At 49.0% G+C, this 22807-nt stretch overlaps 1 protein-coding gene across 7 annotated transcripts in view; it reads right to left on the bottom strand.

Moving 5' to 3' along the window:
- Nucleotides 1-591: 591 nt before the first annotated feature.
- The window catches only part of Septin3 (septin 3), a 29453-nt gene continuing 7237 nt past the window's right edge, over nucleotides 592-22807 (bottom strand). For 3 of the 7 annotated variants that reach the window (XM_090328823.1, XM_090328824.1, XM_090328828.1), the window contains 10 exons: nucleotides 19997-20188; nucleotides 14946-15074; nucleotides 14171-14252; nucleotides 13738-13875; nucleotides 11858-11975; nucleotides 10189-10284; nucleotides 7657-7756; nucleotides 5427-5478; nucleotides 4173-4266; nucleotides 592-1922 (listed from right to left, as the gene is read on the bottom strand). In XM_090328823.1, coding sequence (XP_090184949.1) covers nucleotides 1857-1922; nucleotides 4173-4266; nucleotides 5427-5478; nucleotides 7657-7756; nucleotides 10189-10284; nucleotides 11858-11975; nucleotides 13738-13875; nucleotides 14171-14252; nucleotides 14946-15074; nucleotides 19997-20188 — 1067 coding nt within the window. In that variant the 3' untranslated portion in view covers nucleotides 592-1856. The remainder of the gene's footprint in view (nucleotides 1923-4172; nucleotides 4267-5426; nucleotides 5479-7656; nucleotides 7757-10188; nucleotides 10285-11857; nucleotides 11976-13737; nucleotides 13876-14170; nucleotides 14253-14945; nucleotides 15075-19996; nucleotides 20189-22807) is intronic. The other 4 variants (XM_090328829.1, XM_090328825.1, XM_090328826.1 and 1 more) reach the window with 4 other exon arrangements.

The raw sequence follows: 22807 nt of genomic DNA, 5'->3' as shown, positions 1-22807 counted from the left end.
CTGGCCTTCCATTCCTTTGTTTGCTCTGGTTATTTGTTTGTTTAGCTGATCCTGGGGTTTCAACTCAGGGCCAGGGCATTGTTCCTGAGCTTCTTTTGTGCAAAGCTAGTGTTCCACTTCCACCCTTTTGGAGATAAGTTTTATGGACTTTTCTTCCTGCTCAGGCTGGCTTCAAACCACATTTCCTCCACGCCTGTAGGCGCAAGCCAACAGCACCTAGCACTCTGGTGATTTAAAAAATAGGATCTTGCCTCCTGCCAGGGCTGCATTCGTGGACCACGATCCACCTATGTTAGACTTCCTTCATAGCTGGGGTGAGAGTGCAGTGTGCCGCCACACCCAGTGTCTTTCTACTATTAAGATGGAGTCACAGTAATAGAGTGGGCAAACTCACTCTTCCGTGATTCTCCTGATCTGTGCTTCTCAAGTAGCTAGGATTACAAGTGTGAACCAGCACACGAGCTGCTATCTCTGACTACTCCTCACTAAGTATGTCTGGCTCAGCCCCATCCTCGTGAGTGAGAGATGACAAATTTAACCAAAGAGTAAAGAACACAAGTAAGACCAAAAAAAGAAAAACAAAACAGGCCGTTACCGTTCAAACAGCAATGTTTAGTTTTACAGCACATAAAGTCTAGCAACATTTACATGGCCAGTTTGAAGTTTCTGTTGTGTTGTTTTCAATTGGGAAATTTAACCAGAATGTCACTGAAAGACTGGCTGGGAACTGGTCATTTTCAGAAATGGGTCGTTCTTGCATCCCCTAGGCTTGGGTCTCTTGTTCCACCCAGACTTGGTTGTAGACACAATGGCCACATGTTCACCAGCCACTGAAGCAAGTTGTGTCAAGGTGGAGTTGGGGGGTGGGGTGGGGTGGGGTGGGGGTTCGGGCAAGGGTTCTAAAAAGACACAGTGGAGGCAGTGGCAGCCGACATTCACAAACATCCATGCATCTGATCGGGGGCTTTGTCCTCTATAGGTATTTTCCTTTAGCCAACAGTGGCCACCTGTGGCCAGGCTGACATGGGGTGGGGGGAGTGGAACGAGAGGAGTAGGGTCAATGGAGAAAGAGCCTCTTATTGCTAAATGTACATGGGTGCTATTTTTCTTCCTATGTATTTCTGTGATTTCTGCCATTTCATAGGTTTAGCCCCCTCCCCCCACCTTTTTTGAAGTTTGGAAAATAAGGAAGTCAACTCCAACAGTCTCTCTTCAGGCAAACCCACGCTGCTGCGTGTTTACACTGTAGGGTGGGGAGGGTGTGTTCCTTCCCGCTGGGCCTGCCACCAGTGGTGATTAAATCAATGCAAGCTGACGCTAGCTAGCCCTTGCTCCTCTAATCCCCCCTGATAAATGCCTCTAAGCGATGAGAGCGACACACTTCTCCCACATGGGGACATACAGCTGATCTTGACAATCTAAGAAGCACAAAAGTTGCTTTCTGGAGCCTTTCAGAAAGCCAAGAGTAGCTCATGCAGATGAATGAATGAATGGGTGTCATGCTGCCCCTACTCCCGCCCCAGGGGAGCCAGTTACACAAGTAGCTGGTATGGGTTTACAAAGGCAGAAGCAGCTCCTGGCGAGTTCATTCTCCCTACAGATGACCTGGGACCAGCAGACAGACGAGGGAGCAAGGCAGTGCAGGCAGGCTGATGAGAGCGAGAACTCCATTCCACTGGGAGGAGAGGAGTGGTTTGGCCAAAGGAGGAACCTGTCTTAAAGAGGCAGTTGGCCCCTCCCACTGGATTGAGAGGCTGGGACAGTGGTGGGCTGGACAGCACAGCTCTAAAAGGGGCTTGGTCTGCAGCAATAACAGCTGAGAGGAATGGAGGGAGCAGCGGTGCTTGAAATGGCCTTCATTCAGCAGAGGGGCAGGGGGTGGCTGGCACAGGTGGAAGCACAGTGCCCAGGAGGCCTTCTCCCTGCAGGGCGGAGGGGGAGGGGAGAGAGGTTGAGGGTGTGGAGGCCAGCAGCTGGCAGAAGACACATAAGACAGCTTCTCCCGGGAGACTGAGACTAAGGTTTAGGGTGCCAGGTACCCTTCCTCTAACTCAGCCTCTCGGATGCCCATCACCCTCACTCCTTAATGGTCCTAGATGCCCAAGACCTACATCCCCCAAACCACATGCTGTGGTTACAACATAATAAGCTTCACCCTGTCACTTGTATCCTGCCAGACGCCCATCCTGGAATAAAGGAGAGGGTTAGATTGGCAAATCAGCCTCCAGAAAAAGACTGAAACTACACAATAAGGAGGACTGCTGACCTGGTCACCTCTCTTTCTCCTGCTTCACTGAACATCTACAGTCTTTTTGTTTGTTTGTTTTTAAATTCCCTAGCACCTGAGTGATAGAGGACTGAGATTATAAAAGCCGGCATTCAAAGAGGACCACTTTGTCCGTTGTGGGACTTGAACTCTGGGCCTGAGTGCTATCCCTCAAGGCTACCGCCCTACAGAATCTCACGGTTTTTCGTACCCGGGCTTTGAACTGCGATCCTCAGATCTCAGCCTCCTGAGGAGCTAGGATGATAGGTGTGAGCCACCTCGCCCGGCTGAGGGGACCACTTTAGGCTGAACTAGGAACCCTTCCTAAGGCTAAACTGTTTCCCCAGCCCTCAATTTCATAGCCTTGCAGGCTGAAGGAAAAAGGGGATAACTCATTTGGATAATACACATGGGAATACACACGAATAAATACAGGGATCATGGGAGAGGTGAGGAAAGCCTGGGCGTGTGCTTCCGGGTGTCAGTGAGAACATGTGCAGGAGGAAGGGGTGCCGAAGAAAGGCAGACAGACCAACAGACAAATAGACATGAAGGGAACTCACTTCGGCAAAAAGCAAAAGGAATTATGCCACAAAAGGAATTATGAGGGAGCGGCTTAATGAGCGACTAAAGGAGAAGAGGGAAATGTGGTTACACACTTGTCTCTGAAATCAAATCACTAAGAGAAATGCTGTATGTCATTTCCAATCATTCTTAAAATATTATTTCTAGAACTTGTCCCCCCAAAGCCATCTGCTGACCTGCGTGCATGCCTCCCTGAACAGGGACCCAGTTCCCAGTGGGTGACCGGTTTCCATCTTTACCTTGGTGGACCCCAAGGCCAGGGTCAATTCCAGCATTCAACTACAGAACCTTTCTTACTCTGTCTGTGCCTCTGTCGTCTCATGGCATCTCAGTTTGGCACTGTCTAATTGGGCTGTAATTGTGCTTCAGGATAGCCAAAAGTAGTTTTGGAAATAGACTGGGCATAAACTCTAAACATGACAATGAAGCTCAAGTAGGTTAGTCTAAAAGGAAGTGAAAAATGGCAGACAGCCAGGAAGAAAGAACGGTTGAATACATGAATATATGAATACAAAAACCTATGAGGAAAGGACAGAGCAGGAAGCAGAAGCGGACAACTAACCCCAGAGCAGAGGCAAGGGGAGCGTGGAAACAAGTGGGTTGTGATGGTAACAGGTGGTTGCTTTTGGATAGTGACCTTGCCACAGACCAAAGCAATCAATCCTTCTGTGAACACAAAGCTCAGGCAGGTTTCTCCGCTCCCCTGTGACCTTCCTTTTCTTTTCCCCAAGGAAGAACTAACCTTACCCTGGACCAGCCCAACTCAAAGGGAAGAATGTCTTGAACTCACCCTGCACCCTGGGCTAGCTCAGCTACCAGTCCTTAAAAATCTTTTCCGCCCCATTGTGAGTGGGGCCAGAGGTAAGGAGTAGCCTGTGGCTTACCTGCCCCCATCATTTTCAAATAAAACTTCCCCCAGACTTCTTGTCTAGGGCAAAGGGCTTTGTTCTGAAGTACAAAGAGAAGAGACAGAGAATGGACGGGCATGGGGGAACCAGACTTACAAGGGACTTTCCAGAGGGCAATGAAAAGACCCCATCCCCAGCACACATGCACATGTGCAGAAGTACACGTGCCCTCACGTGCGTGCACGCGCACACACACATACACACATACACACACACACACGCATGCACACACATACAATGTACACAAGACACTCCACAAACAACAGACAGGCCTGTGGGTCAGAGCTGAGAGGAAGGTGGTTGGAGGTGGTACTCAGGGTATGTGTGTGGAGAAGTGAGGTGTATGTGATGCCACCGTGAGGGAAGGACCATCATGGGTTACTGTCGTGGCTTTCCTCTGGGTCCACGCTCACCGGAGGGAGGCCTCCATTGTCATTGAGCCGCTTGGCCCTGTAAGTCTCATAATGGATGTTGTGTGTCACTTCCTTGAGGTCCTGGAGGTGGGTCCTGAAGGACACGGGGTGAGAAGACAGGGGAATACAGTTAATGGCAGGCAAAGGAAGAGTGACTGGCCTGTGAGGCCAGACCACCGCTTAGATAGACTGGACCCAGTAACTGAGGCCCACTCCAGACAACCAATGATAATTCCACAGTTCCCTCTGCTGGAACGGAGGCAGAAAGCACCTTCAGAGACCTGGAAAATAAGCCAAGTGCTGGCGACTCATGCCTGTCACCTTAGCGACTCGGCAGGCTGAGATCTGAGGATCATGGGAGCCAGCCTGGGCAGAAAAGTCTATGTGACTTTGATCTCCAGAAACTACCAAAAAGCTGGGAGTAGAGCTGTGGCTCAAGTGGTAGAGCACAAGCTTTGAGTGAAAAAGCTAAGAGAAAGTGCCCAGCCCTGAGTTCAAGCCCCAGTCCCAGCACAGGAAAGAGAGGCGAGAGAAGAAAGAGGGAGGAGAGAGGGAGGAGAAAGAGAGGAAAGAGAAAGAAGAGAAAGTGGGGAGGAACCATGTCCTAGTAGCTCATGTGTGCAATCCTAGCTACTCAGGAGGCTGAGATCTCAGGAAGATCTGGTTCAAAGCCAGGCTGAGCAGGAAAAGTCTATGAGACTCCTTCTATTTTTTTTTTTTTTTTTTTGTGGGTCATGGGCTTTAACCCAGCCTGGGCGTTGTCCCTGAGTGCTTCATCTCAAGGTCACCGCCCTACCCTTGAGCCAGGCCCCACTTCCCATTTTCTAGAAGTTAACTGGAGGTAAGAGCCTCAAGTTCTTTTGTGCCCAGGCTGGCTTTGAACCTTGATCCTCAGATCTCGGCCTCCTGAGTAGCTAGGATTACAGGCATGAGCCACTGCTCTCGAGAGACTCATCCCTAATAAACTCAAAAAGACAGAAGTGGTGGTGTGTCTCAAGTGGCAGAGCGCTCACCTTGAGTGAAAGAAGCTAAGAGACAGTATTCAGGCCCAGAAACAGAGAGAGAAAGAAAGAGTGGGGAAGGAGGGAGAAAAGCAGAGAGCGAAAGATGGGGGGAAAGGAGGAGAGGGAGAGGGAAGAGGGGAGGAGGGACGGGGCAGGGAAGAGGAACAGAGAGAGAGAGCAAATGGGAACCTGATGATCCCCACTGAAATCATGAAACCTACAATCTGGACACGGAGGGAAGACAGCTCACCTGATGACAAAGTCTCGAAGCAGGGCAAACTCACAGTGGTTGAGGTTTTCCACTATGAATAAAATAAGAGAAAATAGGTGATCATTTCATAACGCCACAACCAGAAAGTGATCTTCCATTTTGCTCACACTTAAAGAGAACACAGAGAGGTTATTGTGTAACGGCTCAAAAGATTCACTCTCACTTTCATACACTAGATGTTGTGCTTTGTGTTGGTAGCAGAACTTGAACTCAGGGCCTTGTGTGCTCTTTTGTGTGTATGTGTGTTCTTCCTCAGCTTTTTCTGCTCAAAGCTTGTACTTGTACTTGAGCCACATCTCCATCTCCAGCTTTTTGCTGGTTAACTGGAGATAAGTCTTTCAGATTTATCTGCTCAGGCTAGTTTTAATCTGTGATCCTCAGATCTCAGACACTTTTTTTTTTTTTTTGCCAATCCTAGGGCTTGAATTCAGGGCCTAGGCACTGTCTTTGGACACTTTTTGCTCAAGGCTAGCACTCTGCCACTTGAGCCACAGAACCACTCCTGGCTTTTACTATGTATGTGGTACCAAGGGATCGAACCCAAGGTTTTGTGCATGCTAGGCAAGCACTCTACCACTAGGCTACACTCCCGGCTCAGATCTCAACCTCTTGGGTAGCTAGGATTACAGGTGTGAGTCACTGACACCCAACAGGTACACTAAATTTTATTCATTAAAGAAATATTTATTTAAGTAGCTGAAATGGGCACAATACAATACCATTCTAGACTTAGTAGAACAGTAGAAACTAATAGAAAATGTCCTTTTTGGGCCAGGAGTTTGGCCTAGTGGTTAAAGTGCTTGCCTAGCATGCATGAAGACCCAGGTTCCATTCCTCGCTACCACATACATAGAAAAAAAGCCGGAAGTGGTGCTGAGGCTCAAGTGGTAGAGCTGTAGCCTTGAGAAAGTCCAAGGACAAGGCTCAGGCCCTGAGCTCAAGCCCAGGACTGGCAAAAAAAAAAAAAAAAGAAAATGTCCTTTTTAAGCTGGGCACAGGTGGCTCATGTCTGTAATCCTAGCTATTCAGGATGCTGAGATCTGAGGATCATGGTTCAAAGCCAACCTGGGCATGAAAGTCCATGAGACTCTTATCTCCAATTAACCACCAGAAAACTGGAAGTGGTGCCGTGGTTCAAAGTGGTAGAGCACTAGCCTTTAGTTGAAGAGCTCAGGGACAGTGCCCAGGCCCTGAGTTCAAGCCCTTTGACCAACAAAAGAAAAAAAAATGTCCTTTTTGTCATTTTACAAATGAGAAAACAAACATTTAGAGAGTTTAATAAACTTGCCTAGGCCTAACATATAGTTTATAATCTAAGTGAAAGTAGGCTAAAGGGCTAGGTAGAGTTGCTCATGCTTGTAATCTCAACTACTCAGGAGGCAGAGATAAGAAAATCCAAGTCTGAGGCCAACATGGGTAAAACACACAGAACATGGTAGTATACTCCTGCAATCCCAGCTACTCAAGAGGGGATGTAGGAGGATTTAGGTCTCATGCTAGTCTGACCAAAAGCCTGAGATCCTCTGAAAACTAACAAAACCAGAAAGGTCTGGGGATGTGATTCAAGAAGTAGCATGTTTGTCTATCCAACAAGAGGCCTTAACTGCAAATCTCCATGCTGGAAACAAACAGAGAGAAAATTCAATACAGCGCCATCTTGCCATGTGGTACATGGCACGTTCAATTCAACGGAGATGGAGTACTTACATCTCCTAAGCCATTTGCTAAGAATTGTGGGAGCAGAAGATTAAGACATGGTTCTGTGGTCTTACAAAGGGTACACACCATTCTTAGAAATCATTTCATTTTAAGGGGAAAAAAATCCCAGCATGTGCTGATTGCTGGAAGCTCATGCCTATAATCCTAGCCACTCAAGAGGCTGACACCTAGAGGAAGAGGTTTAAAACCAGCCTGGGTAGAGAAAAGAGAAATCTGCAAGACATCATCACCCATTAACCAACAAATTGATGGACTGGAGGCCTGGCTCTGTCATAGAGCTCCAACCACGAGCAAGAAAGCCAAGCAAGAGTATGAGGCCCTCCGAGTCCCAGCCCCAGTACCGGAACAAATGTAAACTTCCTTTACTGGCATAAATTATATACTGTGTATCCCAGGACAGTACCTTCACCTACTGATACTTAAGTTAATGTGCGGTTGCTGAGCCTTTGATCAGCAGCCAGGTCTCCCAGCAGCTGCAGTGAATTATTACCTTCGATGATCCCCCAGGGAGTTTTTCTGCCAAGGACCCTCTTGCCATTCACCTGGTACTCCTTGTCACTTCCCACCACGGCGAAAGGCATGCTCTCCTGCTGAATGGGGACAGAGACAAACCAGACACGCATGCGCAGTCATCTTCCTTTGACCTGATAATCCGAGAGCAGGACAGCAAATGGTCCCAGAAGTCTCATCCTGACCTACACGCACATTCAGTGGCAGGACTGGTAGCAGGGGCCCAGCCCTGTTCTCTGGAAGAAGCACTGGAACGGGAGTCAGGGTTCCTGGACACAATCATGAAAGTATCCCTCCCTGCCTGGCTGGTTAACTTCAGTGAGTCAGCTTTCCTTCAAACAGAGTTTGGTTTTACGCTGGTACTAGGGCTTAAACTCAAGGCTTGGGCTTTAATGTTCCAGGCTGGTGCTCTATCACTTGAGCTACAGCTCCACATCTGGCTTTTTGGTAGTTAACTGAAGACCAAGAGTCTCATGGGGAAGTGGCACTGTGACTCAAAGTGGTAGAGCGCTAGCTTTGAGCAAAAGGCTCAGGGACAGTGCCTAGACTGAGTTCAAGCCCTACAACTGCCAAAAAAAAAAAGGGGGGGAGAGGGGTCTCACAGACTTCCCTGCCTGGGCTCAACCTCAATCCTCAGATCTCAGCCTCCAGAGTAGATAGGAGTACAGGTACAAGCCACCTGTACTTGACTACCCAGATAGAGTAGTATCTACAGTTCAGAAAGCTTTAGACCACATTGTGCTTGCACTAGAGCAACTCTACAGTTGCTAGGACAGATAGAACCGATCTCGAACATCTACACACAGTCAGGGTGACAGGTGTTCCATGGTATTCCATGAAATCGACTGGCAGATGGTGTGCCAGGCCCCTCTACTGCAGATGGTGAGTTGTCTGTCCCCAAGTGCATTCCCAAATGCATCTGCCAGCCCGTACTTGCTTTCTCACTGGGTGAAGTAGTTGGTCATGTGGTATTTAGTGACAGGAGTAGGTTCCAAGAAGTGTGTCCCTGGGTGATGATGTCATTGCACGGATATCATAGTGTGTACTGATGAGAAGTAAGGCAGAATTGTATGGGAGGGCTGGGAATGTGGCTTAGTGGTGGAGTGCTTGGTAGAGTGAAGCCCTGGGTCCCTTAGTACCATATGAACAGAAAAAGCCAGAAGTAGCACTGTGGCTCAAGTAGTAGAGTGCCAGTCTTGAGCATAAGAAGCCCAGGGAGGGCCAGGAGTTTGGCCTAGTGGTTAAAGTGCTTGCCTAGCATGCATGAAGACCCAGGTTCGATTCCTCAGTACCACATACATAGTAAAGCCAAAAGTAGTGCTGAGGCTCAAGTGGTAGAGCTCTAGCCTTGAGAAAGTCCAAGGACAGTGCTCAGGCCCTGAGCTCAAGCCCAGGACTGGCAAAAAAAAAAAAAAAAAAGCCCAGGGACAGTGCCCAGGCCCTGAGTTCAAGCCTCAGGACCGGCCAAAAAAAAAAAAATTGTGGGCCGGGAGATTGGCCTAGCGGTTAAAGTGCTTGCCTAGCATGCATGAAGACCCAGGTTCGATTCCTCTGTACCACATACATAGAAAAAAGCCAGAAGTGGTGCTGAGGCTCAAGTGGTAGAGCTCCAGCCTTGAGAAAGTCCAAGGACAGTGCTCAGGCCCTGAGCTCAAGCCCAGGACTGGCAAAAAAAAAAAAAAAAAAAAATTGTATGGAAGCAGTGTTATGGGAGTATTTATTTAAAATGTTATGCCGCATACCAGTAAACCATGCGAGCTGAGGGCATATGCGTGTAGAATGTTCTCTGATAGTGAAGTCAAGTATTTCACAAATACTTGATAAAAGTGAACTGTGCCAGGCGTCCTTGGCTGTAATACTAGCTACTCAGGAGGGTGAGCTCTGAGGATCCTAGTTTGAAGCTAACCTAGGCAGGAAAAATCCATAAGACGCTTACCATGTATTAACCACCAAAAAGCCCGAAGTGGAGCTGTGGCTCAAATGGTAGAATTCTTCCCTTAAGTCAAAAAAGTTCAGGGACAAAGCTGGGCACGGTGGCTCACGCCTGTAATCCTAGCTACTCAGGAGGCTGGGATCTGAGGATCAAAGTTCAAAGCCAGCCCTGGGAACTAAAAAGCATCAGACTCTTATCTTCAATTAATCACTAGGAAGGCAGAAGTGGGGCTGTAGCTCATGGGCTAAGGTGGTAGCCTTGAGCTGAAGAGCTGAGAGACAGCGCCCAGGCCCATTTTATAGAGGAAAACTGAGGCACAGTCTGACTAGAGGAGACTCCAATGGCTCTGGCCTAGTGCCCCACAAGGCAGTTTTGCCAGTGTGGAGATGGGAGGAAATGCCAGCTTTCCTGTGCAGGAAGCTGCTCTGTGATTTGTTCTATTGAGTCATTCTCCTCCTTCTCTTCCCTCCCTCCTCCCCCCTTCCCCTTCCAAACCCTTGTCAAGCAAGAATGCACAAGGATATGGAGAGGGACCCAGGTGGCACATTCTGGGTGAGGATGGGAACACTAGATACTCACCCTGATTTTGTCATTCTCTGTCTTGTCCTCTAAGTCCTCATCAAATTCCTTTTGGGGGTAGAATTCAATGCCATTTACTTCCAGCTCCTTTCGAACCTAGAGGTAAGGATGAGAAGGAAGAGAAGGTAGTCAGGTGTCATAATGGAAAGCTCTGCGTGGGGGGTGCAGGTGTGTGGCTGTAGGGGGGGTACCCACGCACACATGCCTGGCTCACTTGGCTTTTTTTTTTTTTTTTTGGTCATGGAGCTTGAATCTGGGCCTGGGCGTTGTCCCTGAGCTCTCTACGTAACCACCAGAAACCTGAAGTGGCAGCTGTGGCTCAAAGAGGTAGAGCACAAGCATTGTGCAAAAAGTCTTTTGTTGTTGTTGTTGCTTTTTTGCTTGTCCTGGGGCAGTAGTTAGCATTACTGGAACCAGCTAACTGTGTTTCTTAAAGATAACAACTGTCTTTGCTTTCCTATCTCATCTCTCCTTCCCCAGGACATGCAGCTCTGGACTGGCTCACAGCCTGTACCAGAGAGGACACTGATAAGGATATAGTGTATTACTGAGGCTCCATAAGAGTGCTGGCCTAGCATTCATGAGGCCCTGGGTTTGATTACTTGGTTCACCATTTTTTTTTAAAGAATTTATTAATGTTGATTTTTACATCATATTTTAAATGTCAAGTTTAACAAATAAGTGTTCAAGGAGGGAATCTCTGTTTACAATCACTGGGACTTAGTATTTAGAACTTAAAATCAGGCTAAGGGTTTGTATGTCATAGGAACATATTAATTTAAGAAATAAAACATGTCTATAGAGTCATAGGTTTTTATGTCTATATAGTTATGTTTATATTTCCATTACCATGTCCATAACTTTGGGTATGCAGTTATTGAGTCCTCGCTCTTGTACTCTTTGGAGTTCACAATTTTTTTAAAAAGTCATTAAATAGTTTGTGAAGTTATGCACCTTCTATCTGGTGAATGTAATGTAACCCTTCTATTAATCACAATAAAATTTTTTTTAAAAAGTCATTAAATACATCATAATCTTAAAAAAAAAAAAAGGTTGACTAATTGCTGCTGTGTAAAGGGATTTGCTATCTTCTATTTGAATGCATTTCCCCCTCCCCACATAAAGCAAGAAGGTAGGAAAAAAAAAAAAAGAGGAACTTAAACTCTGGGCACAAAATGGACTATTTTCTGGCAGGCAAAGAGTGGGGAACCCGAGTCCACCCCCCCCCACCAGCCATCACCCCCAGAAGATCTAATGGAGGGTGGGGAGAGAGAAACCGAGAAATTTTGCAGTATTCCTTGTGGAAACTGGACTGCATCATTATCCACAAAGAAAAAAGAAAATGAACAATACAATCTCACCCACTAACAAATATCAATAAAACTGCAATGATGGATAAACAAACAAACAAACAAAAGGTGAGATCTCAGGCTCCTGTGATTCCTGTACCCAGGGGTCTCTGCACACCAGAACCAAGGATGGGAAGAGGGCAGCCCGGAGCTGGACCAGCTTCTCTTTACCTTTGGTCCTGGATCCCCCAACCCTGCTGGGGGAGGGTCAAAAGAGGAGGGAAGGAGGAAGATGACCACACAGAATGGCTTGGCCCCAGAGCAAGGGAAAGAAGAGTGGGAGGGCGAGGGGGAGGAGGATGGGGGTGTGGTCTTCGAACCCTCTGCTTGAATTCAGCCTTCTCCTCCGGCGTCATGGTGTCGGCCTTGGCAATGACGGGGATGATGTTTACCACCTTGCTCAGGTGCTTCATGAACTCGAGGTCGAGGGGTCGCAAGCTGGGAAGGAGGGGGGCAGGGATGTCAGAGCCACCGCCTGCCTCTGCTGTCCTGATACCCCCACCATGCAGACCCTCACCCCAACCCTTCACAACGTATTTTGTTGTTGTTGTGCATCATGGGGCTTGAACTCTGGGCCTGGGCGCTGTCCCTGAGCTCTTCAGCTCAAGGATACTGCTCTACTAGTTGAGCCACAGCACCACTTCCAGTTTTCTGGTAGTTCACTGGAGATAAAGAGTCTCACGGGCTTTAGTGCTTTGAACCTCGATCCTCAGATCTTGGCCTCCTGAGTAGCTAGGATTACAGGCGTGAGCCATCACACCCGACTTCTTTTCATTTTTTATGCGAGTAGTAAGGCTTGAACTCAGGGAACTCAGAACCTGGGTGCTCATTGTCCCTGAGCTTTTTAACTCAGAGATGGCACTCTACCACTTGAGCCATACCTCCACTCAGACTTTTTCTGGGGGGGAGGCGGGAACTTCTTATCTAATTGGAGATCGGAGTCTCATGGAATTTTTTCTGCCTGACCTGGCTTCGAACCGCAATATTCTGATCTTAGCCTCCCGATTATGGGTGTAAGCCACAGGCTTCTCGCTTCAGAACACCTCTGACCTTGAGCTTTCTGCTGGGAACACCTGTGGACAGTTGCCCCCACTTGCATGTCCTTGTGTCATTGCTATTATGTGTCTTAAATGCCTTCTGGAAGGGTCTCCTCCACATCACTACAGGGACACCAGCCCCTCTGGCAGCTTTGCCCATCCCCCAGTCTGAAGATCTCATTTGCTGGATTACTAAGCCAAGTTGTTTCCAACCATAGGACAAGGTCAGAGAAGGATAAAGCCCATACTCTCTTGAGATCCAGGGCTAGCCCGGGGTTCTTTTGTCATGTCTCTGAACGCCTGCTTTGTGCCCAGGTCCTCCAGATCTTAGGGCCTCCCTTCATGCGCCATCCTCTTACATGTTGAGCTCCAGGCTCAGTCACATGTTGCAAAGAAGGTCACTTGAAATAATGTTGGAAACGGCGCTGGCGGCTCGTGCCTGTAATCCTAGCTTCGCAGGAGGCTGAGATCTGAGGATCATGATTCAAATCCAGCCCGGGCAGGAAAGTCTCTGAGACTCTTATCTCCCATTAATCACCAGAAAACCAGAAATGGAGCTGTGGCTCAACATGGTAGAGTACTAGCCCTAAGCAGAAGATCTCAAGGATAGTACCCAGGGCCTGAGTTCAAGCCCCAGGATGGGCTCAAAAAAAGCACAGCATTGGATTCTTCTGGCTTTTATCTCCTCCTGTTGTCTGTCAGGGGCCCCACCTGCTACTCAGCCTGAGTTTCCAGCACATTCTGCTGGGATCAGCGTTCTGGACATCTATAGCTCCTCCTTTGGGACTGGCTACCTTCTAGATAACAATGGCAGAGTCCCCAGCCCAAATCCAGTAGCCCGCCACCCCTCTATTTCACCCCTCTTAGTGCCCCAGACCCTGAATAAATGAGTGCCCACTGCTTGCCTATACCAACTTCTCTCAGCTGGCTCAGCCATCATGTGCTGGGACACTAGCAGGTAATATAGAAACTGATGCCAGTTTCACCATCCTGGCATGCAAACCTGACTTCCTGGTGGAAATCCTGGGCAATCACAAGGTCATGGGGGTCATGGCTATATATCCCGGCCCCTGACTGAGCGTGAACATGGATCATCCAATCCAGGACAGCATGGATGGTGCACACCAGAGCCACGCCCAGCGGTGGGAGGGGCTGGTACGTACGAGTGTCCTGTGGGCGAGATGAAGTAGAGGCAGCAGTGGACTCGAGTGTCAGGGATGCGTTTCTTCCTGGCGATATTCACCTCCTCCTTCAGGAACTTCTCGTACTGCTCGTTGATGTACTTCTGGATGGGCTCCCAGCTGAAGGGGAAGGGGCAGACAGAGACTGGATTAGAGGAACCCAACCCCAGGAGCAGCTCTCAGACAATCCCTTTCTCCTACCCCAGGTCCCTGGCTGGTCTAAGACGCCTGCTGGTGGATTCTCCCTCCCTCCCCTGGCTTTCCATGGATGGGTTGGCCAAGGGCAGAATTTCCCCAGGAGACCCAGGCCCCGCCCAGGCTCCAGGGACCTGCAGAGAATGGCCAAAGTGGGCGACGCGGCAGGTTCCTGTCTTCTTGGCAGTGTTTAGGGCAGAAATGTCAGTGGTAGATATACCAGTTCTCATTGTTGATCTGGTCTCCGAAGCCGGGAGTGTCGATGACAGTCAGCTTCATTTTGACACCCCCTTCCTCTATCACTGTGGGGCAGACAAAGGGTGTCACAAAGCCAGGTCAGCCTGACTGCTGTTCCCAGATGCCCCGCAGCCACTGCCTGGGCTGGCTTGGAACAGCGATCCTCAGATCTCAGCCTCCTGAGCATCTAGGATTACAGGCGTGAGCCACTGCGCCCAGCTACCTAGGAACTTTTCTGATTGGAAAAGTCAAGTTGTATGGCCTTCCCTGCCTCAGTGCCTTAGCTCATGCTGTTCTCCCTACTTCCTTCTATTCTACTCCTGCCCAAATCCTACCTGGCCCTCACTACCCAGCCAGCTCAAGATCTACTTCTTTCCATGCTGGCTCCACCTGTCTTTCTTGAGCTAGCAGGCTGAGGGTCTCACTACATCAACGTTAGGGCTTGAAGTTATTTGTGGCATGTCTTACCCCCCAAGAGACCCCATTCCAGCTGGACACCAGTGGCTCAAGCCTGGAATCCCAGCTACTCAGGAGGCTGGGATCAGAGACTTGTGGTTCAAAGTCAGCCCAGGCAGAAAAGTGCATGAGACTCTTCTCTCCCATCAACCACCAAAAAAAGGCGGAAGTAGAGAGGGATGGCTCAAGTGGTAGAGCACCCAGCCTGAGTGAGGCTTCAGTACCATCTCTCTCTCACACACACACACATACTCCACCTGTGCCCCCTAGTCAAGGCCGCGGGGCCCCTGCCCACTCCTCACCATGACCGATAGCTTTGATCTCCACCGTCTTGGGGATCTTCTCCTCCCGGTTCCAGCTGGAAGCCTTCCGGCTCACTTGGCACTTGAAGAGTGTATTGACCAGCGTTGACTTGCCCAGCCCGCTCTGGCCTGCAGGGAGGCAGGAAAAGAAGATGGGGACACGGCACACCCACCTTCAGAAGTGCCCAGCTCTACCTCTGGCCTATGGATTCCCCACGCTGTGACCAGGCCAGCCTTTTCCGGGCCACTCACTGAGGCCCAAGCAGCAGATGAAATGGCTTCCTTGGAAGAGGTTTCCTCTCTTTGTCTAACACATACGTTTTGTTTTGTTTATCGTGACGTAAGGTTTTTGGAGAGTCTTTTTTTTTATAGTAACAGAATTTGAACTCAGGACACTGCTCTTGCTGGGCTGTCACTTCAGCCATGCACTCAACCCTCTTTTTACTTTATTTATCAGAGCAAGTTTGGCGTATTTTGCTGACCATCAGCTAGGATCTTCCTAGCTATGACTCCCAGTAGCTTGGACTGCAGGCGTGCAGCGCCACATTCTTTTGTTGGTTGAGATGGGTTCTTGCTAACTCTTTCCGTGGGGCAGCTTTGAACCTTGAGCATTCCAACATCTACTTCCCAAGTAGCTGGGGTTACAGGCATGAGCCACCACACCACGCCATCCATCTTTAAGGAGACTAAAGTATTCTGATACTACCTGAGCACTTTCACATCTGCTAGCAAAAATCTATCTTTATATCAGCCCTGTAAGTCCCACAGCAGAGCTATCTTTATCCTCCATTGAGGTGGCCCTAGAGAGGTGAATCCTCTTCCAACATAAAATGCATATGTAGTGCAAGTCCAAGGACCTGGACCTCAAGAATCACTCTTTCTCCTAATTCAAGGGTTTATAAATTGTGCCCCAGAAGACTAGTGCGCTGCTAAAAGACCATGGCAATGCGAGCACCGTGAGAGGAGGAGAAGCTGGGCCATAGAGCACTTACCTCTACGTCCTCCAACCAGGCAGGTCTGTAACAGAGCACTTCTCAAGGAGCAGTTCCACAGTTAACATGCACTAGGAGAACCCTGCCTCCCAGCCCGTCCTCTCAAACTAACACGCCCCAATCACACAGGAAGGTTTTACAAGGAACAAGAGCATTGCTGGTGCTATAGGAAACCACACCAGTCCTACAGCTGGCAGCTTAACTGGAATTTCAGAGGAATCGGATAGACAGTAAACACAAGAGGTGCTGATCTACTTCAAACAAAAAAAAGGGGCCAGGAGTGTAGCCTGGTGGTAGAGTGCTTGCCTAGCATGCACGAAGCCCCGGGTTTGATTCCTCAGTACCAAATACACAGAAAAAGCTGGAAGCGGCGCTGTAGTGCAAGTGGTGTGTGTTAGCCTGGAGCAAAAAGTGTTCAAGGACAGTGCCCAGGCCCTGAGTTCAAGCCCCAGGACTAACAAAAGAAGAAGAAGAAGAAGAAGAAGAAGAAGAAGAAGAAGAAGAAGAAGAAGAAGAAGAAGAAGAAGAAAAAAAAAAAAAAAAAAAAAAAACAATGTAAAATGGCTCCCTGCCACTGTTTTTCCTTTCCAGATAGGAATGTGAAAAGGAAGGAAATGGGCAGAGGCCAGGACGATGAAGAAGCATTTCTATTCCTCCTGATGAGCTGATAAGGCCCCTTGGATGATTAAATTCACATGGCTACATCCTGGCTTAGTACTGAACATGGCCTCATGTCCAGCAGTGACTGCCACTGGCACCCAGAGAAGTGGCCACAGGTCTTCTTCAGGCTGAGTCTAATCTGAAAGTGGGAAATCTGAAGTGCCCCCAAAACTGAAAATTTTCTTGCATACTGACATGATGGCTCAAAAAGTTTTAAGATTTTGGAACTGTTCAGATTTTAGTTTGGGAGTCCACCAGGAAAAGCTATGGAAATGTTCCAAAACACAAAGAGAAGGAAAGAAAGAAAGAAACACAAAAGCAGAATACCTCCAGTGCCAAGAGATAAGACATACACAGCCTGTATTTGCCATTCTTGGTCTGGAAAGCTTTATAAGGTCTTTTGTCCATTAAGTAGATGGATGTAGATAAATATAAATACAGTGATGCCGTGTTTGTCAAAGTTCTTAAAATTAAGCCTCTAATCACAGATTCTCAAAAGGCTCATCTAAGGATCACAGTTCAAAGCCAGCCTATGAAACTTCTTTTTTGGGGGAACGGGGGTTGGGGAGGGGGTCATAGGACCTGAACTCAGCCTGGGCATTGTCCCAGAGCTCTTCAGCTCAAGGCTACTGTCCTACCCTTGAGCCAAGCCCCTCTTCCCATTTTCTAGAGGCTAATTGGAGATAAGAGTCTCAGGTCCTTTTGTGCCCAGGCTGGCTTTGAACTTTGATCCTTGCTCTCAGCCTCCTGAGTAGCTAGGATTACAGGCGTGAGCCACCTGTGCCCAACTCCCATGAAATTTTTTTTTTTTTTTTGCCAGTCCTGGGCTTGAGCTCAGGGCCTGAGCACTGTCCTTGGACTTTCTCAAGGCTAGAGCTCTACCACTTGAGCCTCAGCACCACTTCTGGCTTTTTTCTATGTATGTGGTACCGAGGAATTGAACCAGGGTCTTCGTGCATGCTAGGCAAGCACTTTAACCACTAGGCCAAACTCCTGGCCCTCCCATGAAATTCTTATCTCCAATTAACCACGAAAAGCTGAAACTGGAAGTGGCTCAAGTGATAGAGCACCAGTCAAACTAAAGACTGAGTTCAAGCAGTATTTTTTTTATTGTATTTTTCTTATTTTCTTTTTAGTACTGGGAATCGAACCCAGGACACTGCACTTGCTAGTGCTTTGCCACTGACCTACATCCCAGCTCATCAGCATCTTTTTTTCTTTTCTTCTCGGGGTGGGAGGAAGTAGTCCTGAGATCTGAACTCAGGGTTTGTGCTTTGCTAGGCTGGCATTCTATTGCTGAGCCACACCTCCACCCCTGCTTTTTGCTGGCTATCTTTAGGACAGGGTCTCAGTTCTCACCCAGGCTTGTGCCTGAGCCATGATCCACCCACTTTCAAGCTTGCCAACAGTGTCTACTTCCCTCAGGGATGGGGGGGGGGGGCGGGGGGAAGGAGAGAATCCCTGAAATCCTGGCACTGCGGTCCTCCCAATCTCAGCCTCTCATGCAGCGTGGGAGAACAGGTATCCTGCACAGTGCCCAGCTATAGGTTAAGAAGGAGGTCTCAAAAACATTTCTTCCTGGGCTGGCTTTGAACTGTGATCCTCAGATCTCAGACTCCTGAACAGATAGGATTACAGGCATGAGCTGCTGGTGCCCGGCTAGCATTCAGCATTCTTGATTGCCAAACACTGTCCTAGAATGCAGGGGCCCAAGATACTGTTCAGTGTGAGGGAGGCCTAAACACAAGCAGCCGGTTACAATATGTGCCAGGATGTACCAGGAAGAGACAACCACAGGGCATTATAATGGAAAAGCAAAGGGAATCTCTCTGAAATTAAGGAAATTAAGGAGGAAGCAACAATGATGCAGAAACCTAAAGGAACCAGGCAAAATGACACATGCCCATGAACTACCACTTAAGAGTTTGAAGCAGGAGGGTTGCAAGTCTGAGGTTAATCAGTGTGGCTACATAATACAGCCCTATCTCAAAACCAAGAAACAGGCCAGGTATGGTGGTTCACACCTGTAATTCTAGCTCAGGCGGCAGAAGTCGGGGGGATCATGAGTTCATAATAAGACTGGACAAAGTTAGGGAGTCCCTATCTCAAAATCAAAGCAAAAAGCTGGGGTTGGGGGGGCATTTGAGATGGGTTCAATCTCCAGAGCCACAAAAAAGGAAAAAAGAAAAGGAAGAAGGAGGAGGAGGAGGAGGAGGAGGAGAAGGAGGAAGAGGAGGAGGAGGAAGAGGAGGAGGAGAAGCAGCAGCAGCTGTAGACAGCATATGCAAAGGCTCAGAGGGAGGAAAAAGCATGGAAGTTGAGATCTGTTTTGTATGAGTAAGGGGTAGAATACTAGGACAGGAGTATCTAAACTTGCCCTGGAGTTAAAGGAGAGTTAGAAAAGTTCTAAGTAGGACCGGTGACTGAGGGTTATTGGAGGCTGGAAAGAAGATCAGGTCAGAAGACAGAGAACCCGGAGGGTCAGAACCACTCCAAATGGGGCCTGTGACACAGCTGCCAAGACCCAGGCACTATTTTGCTACTGGTTTGAATTTGGCACTTGTGGCTCACGCCTGTAATCCTAGGTATTCAGGAGGCTAAGAACTGAAGATGGCAGTTCGTTAAAGCCAACCCAAATAGAAAAATCCCTTTCCTAACACCCAGAGATGACCACCTCCCTGGAAATTTTCTTAAAGCTTTAAAATACCACAAAAGATCAGAAATGCTGAACACCAGTGGCTCGTGCCTATAATCTTAGCTAATCAAGATGCTGAGATCTGAGGATCCTGGCTCAAAGCCACCTGAGCAGCAAAGTGTGAGTCTCTTACCTCCAATTAACTACTAAAAGCCATAAGTAGAGCTGGGGCTTAAGTGGTAGAGCATCAGCCTTAAGCAAAAACAGCTAAGCAAAAGTGCCAAGGCCTTGAGTTCAAGCCCCAGTTTGGGCAAGAATGCATGCATGCATGCGTACACACACACACACACACATACACACACAGCACAGCACATTACAAGAGATCAGAAAGAAGAGAGGGGTAGGGAGGGGTGCCTCAAATGGCAGAGTGCTTGTCTAGCTAGTGCAAGGCTCAGAGTTCAATCTCTAACAAAACCGAAAAAAGAAAAACTCTAGAAGATCTGGGGATTCTCCCACACTACAAACCAAAGAGCAGGCCAAGGACTGAAGGGGAGGCCTCTCTACACGTGGCTGGAGGTGGTGCCAGGCTGGCCTTGCACCGAAGGCTCAGGCCCTGGATCGGCTGGGAGAAAAGGGGTCAGGCCTGTCACATCAACAGGCCAAAACTCTGCCTCCCGGAATGAGCTGGCCCTCAAGAAGCCAGGGCTGAGGCGGTCCTGGCGCTGCCAGCTGCAGGCCTTCCAGTGACCCTATGCCCTGCATACCAACGACCATGATGTTGAAGTCGAAACCCGTCTTCATGGTCTTCTTGCGCATCTGCTCGATGATGGTGTCGATGCCAATGTAGCCCAGCAGGTTGGAGTTGATGCTGACGGGTTTCATGGGCACTGCCGGCTTAGGCCTGGGCTCAGGCACCAGCTCTGACATGGCGGCGTCCGTCCTGGTCTCTGGGAGCCCTGCAAAGCCATGGGGAGGAAAAACAAAAGAGGAGAGGAAGGGACCAACGTCACATGGAAAGGGCGGTATTTCTCTCTTTTTTTCTTTTGATGTCAGTTTTAGGACTTGAACTCAAGACCTCACCCTCTTGCTTGGCTTTTTCACTCCGTCTGGTGCTTTAAGCCCTTGAGCCCCACCTCCACTTCCTGCATTTTGCTCGTTAATTGGAGTTAAGAATCTCACAGATGTCTTCCCTGAGCTGGCTTCAGATCAAGATCCTCAGATCTGAGCCTCTTGAGTAGCTAGGATCACAGGTGTGAGTCACTACTGCCTGGCTAGTCTTCACCTTGAAGAAACAGAGCAGCTAACTGCAGCAACCTCACTCCAACCTCTCTTGTCCACTAATGGGTTGCAATGCACAATGGGGGGTGGTGGCTGAGCCCCAGACACCCTTCTAACCGTATTTTTGAGTCTGTGGGACCTTTGGTAGGGAATGGGATCAGAATGAGGTCAGGCAATCGGCCAAGGTGGCAATCACTCTAAGAATCGTAGGTAGCAGAAAGGAGAGGCTGGAACACAGCCTTTCCAGGGAAGGGAAGAGACAGGGATCCCTGTAGAGCAAGTAAATCACAGGTGTGTTCACACGCAGGAGAAATCTACAGGTGTCATCGGCTCACTGTCCGTCAGAGTAGGTTTGAGAATACAGTGATTCCACTTTCGCCATGTCTAAAATGGGCATGCGGAGTGGTATAATTTGAAAACGAGCTCTCCCCCACAGGATCAGGTTTTAAAAAAGGTTGAGCCCTAGCTGGCGGTACTATTTTCAGAGATTCTGGAAATTTCAGGAGGGAAGATCCAGCGGAGGAAATAGGTCACTGGGAGGGAGAGGAGAGGAAGGGTCTTTGTGGAAACATCAGTCCTGACCTCTTCCCATTCTCTACTTCCTCTTCACCAATGAGCCTTCGGCCCGAGGCTCCCCCACAGCTCCCGAGCTACCCGAGTGCGTGAGGCCAAGCAACCAGGCACCAAATTCTCCAGAACCACAAGCCAAAGTAAGCCCTTCCCCCCTTAAATTCAGTATGTCAGGTATTTTGGTGACAGGAACCAAAAAAAAAAAAAAAAAAAGCAGGGATGAAGTAGGAAAAGCCTGGGTCTGCTCCGTGCAGCCTTGGGGACCCAGGGTCTCCCCGCTCACTGGCGTGATCGGATCATGTGGCTGCACCCCAGCTGCTCATTTCTCAAGCTGTTGTTGGACTCCGTGCTCTTTTGAGGATGCCTTCTAGCTCTGGAATCACCCCGCAGATTCTTAACCTTCCTAGGGAGGCCTGATGGAGCCACTGATGGGCAAGAGGGAGAGGGAGGTTCATGCTTGTAAGCTGAGCTTCTCACGAGGCTGAGATCCAGGATCATGGCTCAGAGCTACAAACCTCAGACTTCTTCCCTGGGCTGGCTTCAGACCAGGATCCTCAGATCTCAGCCTCTGGAGTAGTTAGGGTGACAGGTGTGAGTCACTGCTGCCTAGAATGTCTGTGAGGCTCTTATCTCCAATTAATCACCAGAAAACCAGAAGTGGTGCTGTGGCTCAAGGGCAGGGCAGTAGCCTTGAGATGAAGAGCTCAGGGACTGCACCCAGGCCCAGATTTGAAGTCCAATGACCTACAATAATAATAATTAATAATAATAATAAAGAGAGGACAAGAACGCCCCCCCGCCACCCTTCTTCCAACCCAGCCAGGAGTCTTCCCACACACCTGGTCCTCTCCAACGCCAACCTGTTCTTTCCCATCGTTCACAGGCACAGCCAAATCTGACCAAGCCTTGGGACTTCCCCAGGCCTGGCACAGTGCCCTCTTACTTCCCAGGAAGCTGTTCCCAGCGAAGTGGCTCCAGAGGGCAGCAAGCTTGGCTCAGCCCTGAGACAGCTGACTCTGGTGGCCTGGCCCTGCTCCCGTACTTGCACTCGTGGCTCAGCCCCGCCCCCACCACGCACCTACACACACACACCCGCACTAGATCCCTGTGCCCCACTTCTCCTGCCCGCTGCCCACACAGGCTGGGCCTTCCTCTTGCCTCAGGACTCCACAAGCCCATTTGGTCTCCGTCCGCTGTTCCATGCACATTCACCCCAGGGGGAGGGGGACCAGGGCAGGGTGGGCTTGTTTCTGTATAACAGACTTGGAAACAGTTTGGTATTTCTCCATGGGGGGAGGGTTCTGAGTAAATTATAGAGTATGTATCTTCACCATGGCCTGCTGAGCCCTGGACTGGCACCTGCAGCATCCTAAGAAAACATTCCTTGAAGTACAGGTATGGTTCAAGTGGCAGAGGGCCAGTCTTGAGCAAAAAGTCAAGGGAGAGCAGGAAGCCTTGAGTTCAAGCCCCATAACCAGCACAGAGAGAGGAAGGGAGGGCGGAGGGAGGAAGGAAGGAAAACGGAATGTGCTGGGCACTCTTAGCTCATGCCTATAATCCTAGTAGTAAGGAGGCTGGAATTGAAGAATGTGGTGTGAAGCCATCCCCACGCAGAAAGGTACCTGAGACTCCCATCTCCAAGTAGCCACCCAAAATTCTGGAAGTGTTGCTGCAGCCGCAATGATAGAGCAAAAAAAGATAAGGGACAACACCTAAGCCCTGAGTTC

The sequence above is a fragment of the Megascapheus bottae genome, chromosome 2, assembly GCF_031878675.1.
Source record: "Megascapheus bottae isolate mThoBot1 chromosome 2, mThoBot2.hap1, whole genome shotgun sequence".
Classification (NCBI taxonomy): domain Eukaryota; kingdom Metazoa; phylum Chordata; class Mammalia; order Rodentia; family Geomyidae; genus Megascapheus; species Megascapheus bottae.
The sequence above is the reverse complement of the archived record's forward strand: the minus strand, read 5'-3'. Positions and strand labels throughout refer to the sequence as shown.